General features: G+C 41.7%; 2 protein-coding genes across 3 annotated transcripts in view; both read right to left on the bottom strand.

Annotated features, from left to right (window-relative positions):
* The window catches only part of EDEM3 (ER degradation enhancing alpha-mannosidase like protein 3), a 32,595-nt gene extending 26,820 nt beyond the window's left edge, over positions 1–5,775 (bottom strand). Inside the window, exons 1-2 of one of the 2 annotated variants that reach the window (XM_037404052.1) lie at positions 5,477–5,775; positions 2,830–2,875 (exon numbers count right to left, since the gene is read on the bottom strand). In XM_037404052.1, the coding sequence (XP_037259949.1) occupies positions 2,830–2,875; positions 5,477–5,637 (207 nt within the window). In that variant the 5' untranslated portion in view covers positions 5,638–5,775. The remainder of the gene's footprint in view (positions 1–2,829; positions 2,876–5,476) is intronic. The other variant, XM_037404053.1, reaches the window with a different exon arrangement.
* A 427-nt stretch (positions 5,776–6,202) lies between these two features.
* The window catches only part of NIBAN1 (niban apoptosis regulator 1), a 70,140-nt gene continuing 63,736 nt past the window's right edge, over positions 6,203–12,606 (bottom strand). Inside the window, exons 13-14 of the mRNA XM_037404259.1 lie at positions 11,585–11,696; positions 6,203–10,624 (exon numbers count right to left, since the gene is read on the bottom strand). Of these exons, the coding sequence (XP_037260156.1) occupies positions 8,898–10,624; positions 11,585–11,696 (1,839 nt within the window). The 3' untranslated portion in view covers positions 6,203–8,897. The remainder of the gene's footprint in view (positions 10,625–11,584; positions 11,697–12,606) is intronic.

A 12,606-nucleotide genomic window follows, 5' to 3' on the forward strand; every position in this document is an offset into this window, starting at 1 on the left:
AAAACAGGCTAGCAAATGAAACAGACACAGATTTGAAATTCATCATTGTGCAATAGGACTTTACTGAAAAACTTTCAGAGTAGCCACTGCCACTAAGAAAAATTAATCTTAAATATATCTCATTTTAACAAGCACAGATGAAATTGCCTCTCCATTAGAAGCCCAATATAAGTGATTTGGGATGAGCTTCTCTCTTTTGATTCATCAGAAAACCGGCTGCTGTATGGTGCTCTCCGATTTTACTTTTAGTGAAGAACTAACACATGGCAGAATAAAAAAGAAGTTCAACTACTGCACTGAACTGCAAGTAAACACATTCAAAGTCTTTCCAAATATATGGTACAAAAAATAATCTATATTCAAACATGAAATAGAGAGGAAAGGAAGGAACATTCTTCTATAAATAAACAGCTCTTACAGCAACTTCTTTTGAAACGGATGGTTTGTTTCCCTGTCTACCACCCTCCCAAGTTTTTTAAGTCTTTGCATGAATATTTTCCTCAAGTTCAACTACAAAAGCCAGAATCTAGATCATTTTAATAAGGCTCAGATGTTTCCGAATATCTGTGCAAGTATTCAGAAAAACAGAGATTAAAGAAGTGCACAACAAAAGCAATGTCAAAACTAAGATCTCTGGCTTAAACTATGGAGAAAAAAGGTGATAAAAATTCTGGAAAAAAACTTCTAGACTTCAAAAATCATAAGGAACTAGAAACATTTTGAAAAAAAACCAGTCCACTTATTCTCTGTCTAGAGCAGGAAAGGCTACTTACTGGGTCAAGTCATTTCCCAACTTGTAACTTCTCCCCTTTCAAGTAACCTCAAAGGAAGGTAGCAAGACCCATTAAATATAAAATATGGCGCAAATGTTACAGTAAACATACTTCTGGAAAATATTACACATAAGAAGCTCAACAGATACGCTGGAATTTCTACACATTCTGACTGAACAGATGATCATATTGCCTAATTTCAGGACTGTAAACTCAGGGCAGCACAGTACTCGAGTAACGAAAAAAAGACACATTGCTACCAGTGCTGTAAAACAAGAAATATCTACTGGCCTCAAGTGACTGACATTTTCACATATTCTTTCTGACAGTCAAGAAGCAAAAAATGCCAATTATTAGAAATATTGTTAAAGGACTGAAAAAAACCAGCAGTTTTTACTCAATGCTCCTGATAACAACCGAAAAAAAAGAGACCAGGGAGTTTCCCCCTTGCATGCAAACATGAATTTTCAGTCTTCTAAATAGAAACAGAAAATCAAAACTTTTCAGGTGGCTGTTTCATAAGCAGCTGCAAAACCACTTAATTCTCTTGCTGTCAGAATCAAGTCTGATAGCCCAATCTTTTTTCAACCTTACACAAACAAGTCATATTTCTCTGTTTGTTTAGTGCTCCAGCATACGTGGCAAATGAATATCCTTTTGGCTTCGAAGTTTCCAGGATAGCTGAAGTAATTCTTTTTCATCTCTAACTTTCTTGCGTCAGGTGTATCAAGGCACCTACCAGTTTCTAATTTATCACACAATGCATAGTAGGAGCACAGATCCTTTCTACTGGCATATAACATGACATCCAATTTTGCCAAATACGTAACAGTTTTTACTTCAGACTGCCATGGTAAACCCAAGCCAAGTGTTTTTTATGGAACCAGGCCCCAACTAACTAGTTACTGCTCAGGTGCCAAAAGCAAGAGCTAATGTTAAAAAGAAAAACTAGACCCACTTTGAAAATACTCTTGCTTGTCTTTCTATCCATTCGAGAGTTCTAGAAGTCTCATGTACTGTATAAACTTGTAACTCACAAGCTTTTAAGCTTGTATTACATATTAAAGCGTTAAACCATATATAGAAACTGGGACATGTGGCAAGGTACTGTCAAGAGACAGCGGTTTGTCCTGCAGGAACTGGTGCAACTTCAAAGAAAAGGGGTCCTGCAACAGCCACAAAGAATGAACAAAAACATTGTTACACAAACTCAGTAAGAACGCATCTTTTATATTTATCTTACTCACATTTACAGTTTCTCCTCAGAAGTCTTATTACTTGTAGCATATGTGAAAGTAATTATTACTTGAGGAAAGTCAGTCCACTAATTCTTTATTCTTAAACATATCAAACTAAGCTAATGTATGTTGACTAAGAGTGCAGAATGGCTCACATATCCAGAACATGAAGACACCTGCGCAGAAAATCACCAGTCAAACTAGAAGAAACCATAGCGAGCATGGCTCACTGTCATATGACAGTCACAGACTCAGAAGAGGCTATAATGCATGGATATGACACCAGATCCCCTTTTTATTGTACTTGGTTCTACAAAGTGTTTCTTCATAAAAGAGCTACCAAACTGCATCTAACATGTATTACCCCAGAAGAAATACTGCACATTTACCTTCAAAATAAGTAAGATCAATTTGTATTCTCCAGAATCTGCTGTCTACAGACAGCTCTTCTTGAGCTTCCTTTTCCCAGTATTTTTAGGAGTCTGAAATTTCAAACTAAATACTTTACCGAAGATGAAAACTGTTCACAGCTTGATGTGAGGTAAACTGGTTTGAGAAAGCTCAGGCACAGATTAACAGGTTACTGCTAGCAATTCCTAGGTACCATTCTGAAAGCGATCACAACCCCCGCCCCTGCTCTTCCTGGAAGTAATATTTGTTCATTTCTTTTTAAAGGCTATACAGGTGTTCTTATTTATTTCAGCTTTGTTTTCATCCCTGCCTCCCTGCCATTACTCTGGAGTGTCATGCACTGTACACTGCTTTCTCTCTCAGGTCAGCAACAACTCCTAAAAAAATTAAACAAGTATTTTACTTACCATATAATTACTATATGCATGATCAAACATTTCAAGCACTTGGTTTCTAAAAAAGAAAAGGAAAAAGCATTAGGGTCAGCCTTACAATGGCCTTTAACACACCACCCTAGAACAGCAAGATATATTATGCTTTGATATCTGAATATCAATAATGGGTCCTTTACTAATGTACTCAAGTAAATGAAATACAGGCATAATAATTTTTCCTAATGCAGCTACTTTCGTTCACTGCAGAAAGGAAAAACTACTTCTTCACTTAACACAAAATTAAGTATTTTGAGATCTCTCGCAGTGCTTCTCGCAGATCTCTGCTGTGCTTCCCCTTAAATAGCTGTAGACATCACCAACACATTAAAGCTGAGATGGGACACATTCCATGCTCAGCAAAAACCAGCAAACAGAATTATATCCTGCTTGTAATCACCAACCCTAAAACCATTGACACAGCATAAACTCCTGCCTGTGATTCAGAAAACGGCCATAAGTTACAAGGTACACTTCCTCCTTGCATTAGAAGTCTTGGCAAGCAAATACTAAAGTAAACCCCTTATGGATACATTTATTTCACGTTTGAAAAGCAGTCAAGGTGAGAAATACCACTATATAAAAAAAGCACTGGTTTTTCAAGAGAAAGCACTACTTCTAGTCGTGCCTAACGGTTTTACTGAAGAGCCCCGCAAGGCAAAAGAGCATGCTAATTTCTAAGCTCCCATCAACATAATTCAAAATCTCTGCTGATAAGACTGAACATAAAACAGACAAGAACACCACAATTATATTGTAAATATCTGATTTAGTTCAACGACTTGGAAATTTAAGAAGTAGTTTTAACTCATCAAATGCATTAAGTCATCAAAAGAGCAGAGTATGATGTTTTTTTCAGGTCCTTGACAGACTACATCCAGTCTGCAGTTCTGGGATCTGTGCAGCAGACAAAACACCAGGGTTTGACACACACGTGCCATATCCAGATGAACTAAGCATACAATGCTGTTCAGTGATACAACATACAGAAAGCTTCTTAAAACTTTTATTTCTCTACATGTAACTCACATTTGCAGGGCATTTTTCTGACATGATCTTGTCATTAAAGAAATACACAGATTACCTGCCATTATTCAGAAACGACCCAGCCTGGTGCCCCCAAATACAAACCGTGGCAAGACATCACTTCTGTATGCCTGCAGCATCAGACGATACAGCCAGTGCAAGTTATGAATGCAAAAATTTTAAAACCAACTGATGAATGAAACAAACTCCTTATGTAGTCACATGAAGAAAACACATAAAACACAAAGTACCCTGAGAACCCACGATGGAAACCCCCAATAACCGTAAACATAATCAGAGTTAAGTATCAACTTCTATCTAATGATTAATAACCATGAGAGCATCCAGTGTTTCTCCAGCAGATTTTTTGCATCATTGCTGTGCAATTGACCAGTAGATGGGAAGAGGATGATGATGAAACTGTCCCAGTAATAGGATCTATACAGAATCATAGAACTGTTTAGGTTGGAAAAGACCTTTAAGATCATCATGTCCAACTGTTAACCTAGCACTGCCAAGTCCACCACTAACCCACGTCCCTAACTGCCACATCTACAAGTCTTTCAAATACCTCCAGGGACAGTGACTCCATTACTTCCCTGGGCAGCCTGTTGCAGCATTTGATAACCCTTTGGGTGAAGAATTTTCTCCTAACACCCAATTTAACATCCCCTGGCAAAACTTGAGGCCGTTTCCTCTCATCCTATCACTTTTTACCTGAGTAAAAGAAACACACCTCCACCTTGCTACAGTCTCCTTTCACGATATGCTTGATTACATACTTGCTAAAAAAAATTCCTACTTCATGCAGCGCAATACATTGCCAATTATACTGTAATCTTTATCCTTCAGCTAAAAACTATATGAAAAGAGAATCGGCTTCTTACATGTACATGCATTGAGGACAAAAGTAGTTTAGTTTATATATGGGAACTAGGCAATACCACATGTAAACCTTTACCTGTTTTATGACTCCCAAACACTCACATGCTCCAGAGGCAAAGCCATAATTAGAGCAACTGGCTATGGATTTAGATTTACCTTTGATCACTTCTACTCATCATTCCACACAACCACTGGCTGCAATCTTCAAGACTGGAGCTGCCAAGCATATGGCAGAGGGGTTTGACCCCACAGGCAGCAGAGGCGACAGGGGGCTGCCTGCTCCACAAACTGCGGCGACCTGACCTGAAAGAGCAGCCCGGCTCTGGCACACACCCCCCAGAGCACTGGGGGGGGGGGGGGGCGATGCCACACATCTCGGTTGGCTCGGAGGGGAAAGGGGGAGCCAGGGAAGACGTCCCCGGAGCTCGCCGGGCGAGGGGCACAGCCGCCCCCGTCCTGTCCACCCCGACCCCCGGGGGGAGCGCGGATCCCGCCGCCCCAGCACGGCCAGGGCCCGATGAGCGGCGAGGGGACGCGGGCGCACCGCGAAGCCGCCGCGGGCGGTGGGCTCGGCCCGGGCCCCGCCGGCCTCCGCCTCGGCCTCACAGGGCTCCGGCGGCCCCGAGGGCGACCCGGCGCCACCGCCGTTCCTCCCCCTTCAGCTCCCGGCCCGGCCCGGCCCAGCCCAGCCCGGCGCGGCGGCGGCGCTCACCCCAACCGGCGCTTCTCCTCCTTGCTCATGGCCCCGGCCCCCGGGGCGGCCGCCAGCACGGAGGAGGCGGAGAGCAGGCCAAGGGCCAGGAGCTTCCACGGCCTCCTCCAGCGGGGCCCCCGGTCGCCGCCGCCCCCCTGGCAGCCCACAGCTCCGCTCATGGCCGCGGCCGCCTGCCTGCTGCCGCTAGGCCCGGCTCCGGCCCATCTCGCCCGCTGCCCGCCCCTCGCGGCGCGGCGGCCGCGGCTCCCACCGCCGACGCGCAGGCGGAAGGGACCGGCCCTCCGCTTTCCTGTGGCGTAGCCAAGGAAACCGCCTCGCTACGCCGCTTCCGGGTCCCCCCGCACGCGCCGCCCCGCCGGGCCAATAGGAACGGCGCAGGAGCGCCGAGAGGCGGGAGGGCGCGCGGGCCACGTGACAGCAGCGGCGCGCCGACCGAGAGGGCGACGTGGACAAAAGGAGAGGCGGGGGAGCGGCGCGCGGGCGCGGTGGCGCCAGACTACAGCTCCCGGCATGCACCGGGAGCGGGCCGTAGTTCGCGCTCCCTGAGGAGAGCTGCCAGCCGGGCGTCCAGCAGCGAAACTAAGCCCAAAACACACTCCTCGGCTGGGGAGAGTGCAAGGCAAGCGTCTCCTTTGCTCGCCCTCCGGCAGCTGCTTGAAGTGCCCCTCCTTTTTTTTTGTAGTACACCCCCCCAAATTAAATTATCACACATGCACAAACCCAGCCTCCCAACGATGGAAGGGAAGAGCTTTTATTTTCATGACAAGCGTTTTTACAAAGTTACAAGCAAGGTACAATGTGTTTCATATCCTGTCCTTTAAAACTAGCAACCCCATGAAATAAAACCGTGGTAATGCCCCCCCAGCCCGCTTCCCTCAAGGCACTGTGGTGCTTGAACCCTCAGCCCTCCAGGCGCTGAAAGGTGATTTATTATTGTTCCTAGTTTACAAGCAAAATAATTCATTCCAGGTATGTGTTGGAAATCCCATGAAAGCGACAAAACTTCCTGAATGGGTGGATTATTATAATTTTTAATCAGTGGTCCAACATAATGTTGCAGATTGCTGACCTCTAAATTGCTGTCACCTCTACCCAAGTCTGGTTAAAGACTTAAAAAATATTACTCTATCCATTTGCAGACATCTGAATGTACAGAAAACGTCCACAAAGGCAAAAAATCAGTCCCCTAGCCATGAGGAACTTCTATTTAAGTTGCAGAACAGAGAGATGTATATGCTAGATCTTCCTTGTTCTTTCCCATTCTCCTTGTGAAAAACAAGTATGTTGAGTATCTGTATTCAACAACTCAATTCTTCAATATTATAGGAAAGTATTACCCAGATCTAAGCCTATGATAGAAATAACAAAAAAAATACTATGATGGGAACCATTATGAAGTATTTTCTGTACATATGTATCTAATTCATATCAGCTGTAAACGGCTTTTGTAGGAGACAGCAGTGTTTTTCACAGACTCACTGTCTTGGTAATCCTCTTTTGTATAAAAAAATGTATTAAAATGCCATATTCCCCGATTTTAGCATGGCTAAAAGAGACTGGTGCTGCTTAACTTTAAAGTACACGTTATAATTTGAAGACACTTAATGTTTGGTACCTATCAGAAATAGCTTATGATTTGCAAAAACAAAGCAGCTGACAGTGAAATAACTAAGGATTTTTTTTAAATACTGGCTGACAGTGGTTTGTGTGTTTACAAATTAGTATTTTTCCATGAAATATAAGAAGGAAATAAGTCAAAGTACTTTTGCAAGGAAAACCTCTGTGACCTGTGATCTGTATCTATACCACAGCATGGCTTCTGGAATAAATAGGAGTTGCATTAATTTTACAATAGTGACTTTGCAGTTGGTTCAGTTGCTCAACAACGTTCCTTACTTATGCAGCAATATTTGCTTGCTCCTCTAGTGTCAATTCTCTGTTAGTATTATAGCATACTTCAATAACATTCAATAATAGATTTGGCACAATTTCTTGAAGTTAAATGCCAACAAAGTCTTGGGACTTTGTTATTTCTTCCCATGTCTTTATGCCTGTAAATCCTGCAGTCCAAACTGTATTTGTCATTAATCTTTGCTGTTCTGTACTGTATTATATTTATTCAGAAACAGTCTGAAGGCCAAATTTTTAAGGTGTTTTAAATTGACCTCTAAAGGGAGGTTTTGAACTCTAAAGGCCATTTTATTAAAATACTGGTTTTAATTTCCAAACTTTCCTGTGCAGTCTTTAAACTGTGCATGCAAATAATGCATATAAGCAACTTCACGCATAGATCCAGGTTTGATGTGGATGATAATATGCCAGCTATGAAAGCAGTAGGTCTTATTTTACTAACTGCTTTTGCGATGTGATTCTGCCCTCCAAAACCCAAGCACATGTGAATAACCTTTGGCTGCTTTCTGCTTCAGTTAACATCTGTATTAGACATTATTAGCAATGATTATGATATTTCACAATTATTGCAATTTATTACATAATTTCTGCACCTAAAAAGGCCTACAGAACTGGGTAACTCAGTAAGAATGGGAATGGCAGAACTCTTAATATTCTGCATTAGACGGATGAAAGTGAATATATTTTATGGTGGGAAGTAAACCAGAAAGATGCTGCCTATTGGTTACAATTATTGTAAACATTCTCATCTTTCCCTTCCATAAAATAAAACAAAATAAAATAGCCGTAAAGTGCTCTGGAAGGCTAAATAACCCAGAAGTGCAGAGTGGGACTGAGAAACCTGCTCCCATATTTTCCCCATTTTAAATATAGCAATAAGAGAAAAAAAAATCAGAACACTTGCTTGTCTTTAATATCTGTCAAAACTTCAAAATAATTAAGTGATCAGTTTGCCGAGTTTGCATAGAGTGTGGCTTTTGAGCAACCTACTAAATTAACTATTTGGTCTGTTTAACTACTAAAAGGTGTACGTATTTCCTGTATACTGCATGCAAATACTAAAAGCATCCTTGACTAGAAATGTATGTACCAACCACCTAAGAATCATAGCAGTACTTGTCAAATCCATGCATGTAAAAATCATGAGCTACTCCCCTGCTAAAACACTAAGAACAGTTAAGTTGTTAAAATACCTTTACAGTTGGGGGTGAGTTGCTTTTGAAGCATTCAGTGGTCACATTTTCAGACTTTTTCTATAGCCATAAAAAGTAGCAAATTTTCAGTGAAATATGAGATTCCCCAACAGTAACCCGGTTTTAAACAGTGATGGCTTTAACCAAAAAGAAACGTATTACCCATCTCTCAGGAAGGGTTCCATGCTAAATCTGCAAGAGCTGGTAATACCATAAAGCCCAGTTCCTCTAGCCCTGACCCAAGTAAGTATTCACAATTAAACAGGGATTACTGGAGTAAATAAATCCTGCAGGGCTGGGCTGAAAAATGCTTTTTACTCTTCAGAGTTTTGCTGTGCATAACTGTCTTCTCTGTTTTCCTCTGTGAAAACATCTTTTACTTCGGTGCTTTTTGTTTCTCTGTGTGAAGACGATTCATCTTCTGGCTGCCCTTCACCCCCACTAGCCTCTGTATCTCCTGTCACCTCTTTGGCGCTAACCTTGCTCTGCTCTGGCACCAAAGAAACCGGCACATCTAGCAGTCCTGTTGGGTTTTCTGTATCCAAAACAGGCACTTGCATTGTGTCTGCATTTTCAGCAGGATTATGAAAAAAGCCCTCAGTCCCTACTTCCACTGGGACAGCATGGTTATTTCCTGTGCCTCCCTCTTCCCCATCTAATCTTTTGCCTTTGGACACGTTTTCAGTGTGTTCCTCTGACTGCAATCTATCACTTCCACAGCTTCTCACACCTGTGTACCAAATGCTTTGCTTCATCTCCACCTCTGCCTTTACCTCTTGAGGTGTATCTGAGCTTTCCACCAGCCATTCTGCTTGTGCCATATTGCAGGCCCCCTTGGACACATTCACTAAATTCATACCATCTGTCCCCAAACTAGATGAAGATGATTGGTCCTCCTTGAACTCTGTGCATTCTGCTGTATCTTTATTCATCATTGTCTGGCTCACTTGAATTTCTGCTGCAGCCATTTTGCTCAACTCGTCCTCTTTATTGTGCTGCTGCAGCTTTAATATCTCATCTTCACAAATCTCCTTTATGCTCTCAGCTGGAGTATCTGCTGGTATCTCAACTGCTACCATCAGCAAACTCTTTATCTCATTCACATCATCAGGGGATTTACAACTCTTTTCTTTTAACCTGCTTTCTTTTTGAGGATTATCCCCAAACCCTTCTTTCCCTGTGTTTTCATCCTGGGCAATAACCCTTGTTTCAGTACTTGCTCCTTGGTCACTGCTTTCTTTGTTACTATCCTCTTCAAACCTTGTTCCTACCACATTTTCTCTCTGAGATAATTTTTCTGAAATTTCTTTTTCTACCTTGATTTTCTCTTCAGCATTCCCTAAAATCTCCGCTTCTGCTACATTATCATGTGGGGAAGTCAGTTTTATCTCAGAAAGTTCTTCCTGTGCTTTGCTTTCTTTTTCAATGCCACCAACAAACGCAGCATCCATTGCTGTTTGACTCTCAGAAGTTACCTTTTCCTCCACTGCCTCTTCATGTACCTTAAGTTCTTTTTTAAGGCTGCCTCCAAAATCTTTCACTGCAGTTTCAGTCCCACAAGCTACTTTTTCCTCCGCAGCTTCTTCTTGTGTCTTAAGCTCTTTCTCAGTGTTCACTACACATTCTGCTTTCACTGAGTCTTTGTTCTCCAAAGAACTTTTTTCCTCTGCAACTTCTTGTTTTGTAAGGGTAGCTGAAAGGGACTCCTCTTTTTTGCCAATGTCTGTACTGATCACTTCTTCACTTTTGCTTGCCTGATCCCCAGCTGTATTAACAGAAGTGACTGCCTCTTTGTCTGATGACTTTCTATAATCAGCATCCTTCTCCCAAGGAATTTTCCCTGTCACAATAAGCGTTTCATCACTTTGAGCTTCAGTGTCTGACATCTCAGCTCGGGCAGTGGAAGGCTTTTTTGCAGGAGTTGTTTGTGCTGACCCTGAAGGGGTCTTTAGGTCTGTTAAGCTGGACACGCTTTCACAGGGCAAATTCAAGTTATCTTCAAAGAGGTTGTGCTTCTTCATAATGGCAGCTTCTTTTATCACTAAATAAAACAGAGAGATCAAACTGTTAATCAAAAATTAAATCTTTGATCTTTAATGTACCTTGACAGAGGTACATTAAAGAAGTGTTTACGCGAGTTTCTAATGTTATACATTTTGATATTACAGATAACAGTGATTTTCATTTTCAACTTGCTTTTAGTTTACATTTCTTTACTGGGGGGTGGGGATTTTCTCTGTTTTGAATAATGGAACTTCAATGTTGACCTAAGCATTGCTGTAATAGAAAACTAACACAGGACCCACAATGCATGAAGGTAATGTTTCAGTGCAGAAGGATTTACACTGAATATATAAATAAAAGTGTACTCATATTAATTATTATACTGGTGTTTTTGAACAGGAGCACCAAAGAGGGTCTGTTAAAACTTACTGTACGATACATATCCTTGTCTGTTATCTAGGGTATAGATAGACAGACAGATCCAGAAAGATGCAAGTATTTTATTTATCTATATACGCCACCAAGAGTAGTTTAGTTTTCTGACACAAAAGCAGAGAGATCTGCATGGAGTACTGCTCTGGCATCAGTGATGTACTGGAAACTGCATCCAGCAGTTAATTTCATTTGGGGAAATTCATTTGCACTGCCATTAGATATCACAAAGTCTTTGCAAGCAAGAGCATAATCTCACTCCTTGGCTCAGGGAATGAAGATAAAAGGAAGTTGGCGTAATTACGTTTTGTTAGAAATAGGCTCGTGCCAACCTATCACTTTGAGTTTCCCAGATTTAGTAAAGTTGCCCCATAATTCAGATTTTAGGGCTCGTCACACATCTTTAGTGAGCTAAATGAAAACACTGTAGCATTGTAACCACCAGACTTTGGGAGAGTGGGGCCTGGATCTGAAACAGCCAGGTTAGAATGCTGGGAAGCTCTGAAGCAGGAGCTCACAGTTGACAGCTGAAACATTACTACTGTCACCTCATGAATGTTCTCACCTTTCAGGGTTTCTTCAAGCAGTGTCTGGTATAAAATCTCTTCATACACATTCTCTACTTGGATCACACTAGTGTAATCAGCAAAAATGAACTGCTCATATTTCTGCAGCTCCTGTGCAGACAGAGAAGAAAGGAACAGATGCATAAAAATGAGAGATTTTGGGAGTCCTGCTTCAACAGAGTACCTTGGAGATGCCATCTAGCAGGTCTTGCAATGCTCCTTGCTGGCTCTTGAGGTAAAGTCTCTGAACTACGACTAAATGAGCTATGTAGATTCTCAATTTATTATGCACTTATCAAACAGTATTCTCACACTACAATTACATTTAAAAGCACTATAGATCATTGCCATCTGCACTATAGTAAACATTCTGAAATAAGTAGCTGGTGAGGAAATGCCTCAATGTTTGTCCAAGGAGGCAAATCCATACTGAGCATGGAAGATACAGGGTTTGGGTTTGTTTTTCTAATAGGTGTGTAACATTTTTACCTTACTGATTTATACGCAATAGGCTGTCTAGACAATAATTGAGTCATTATCACTAAGCAGCTGCTTGGTGGTCTACAAAAAGTAAATGAACTCTGCCCCCTTCTAGAAGAGGCACCTACATAAAAATATCTGGAGGCTTTCAAGTAAAAGATCAAGACTTGACTGGACATGTCAGTTGTGTCATGCATTTGCTTCTAGAGCTGACTGCTCATTTCTGTAGAGGTACAAATGCAGAAGGCTCGTGGGAAATTAAATAGAATGGGCTCGGGGGAAGTTTGCACCACCACTGCTTCCTCTGTCCCGTATGACACAGATATGATGTGGAGCTCCACCCTCTCTACATATATTCAAGGTGATAAAATGGTTGCCCTTGTGCTTAGACACCATGTGTTGAAGGCACTGCTGACACTCTATGAGAGACTATTATTTGGGGATAGTAAAGAAAGTAGAGTGGCATACAGAAAAGAGTGATTTTAAAGATATTTTTGAAAATCATAAATTTTAATAATCCATACTCAAATACTCTCAAGCA

Source organism: Falco rusticolus, chromosome 11 (genome assembly GCF_015220075.1).
Source record: "Falco rusticolus isolate bFalRus1 chromosome 11, bFalRus1.pri, whole genome shotgun sequence".
In the NCBI taxonomy this organism is placed as follows: domain Eukaryota; kingdom Metazoa; phylum Chordata; class Aves; order Falconiformes; family Falconidae; genus Falco; species Falco rusticolus.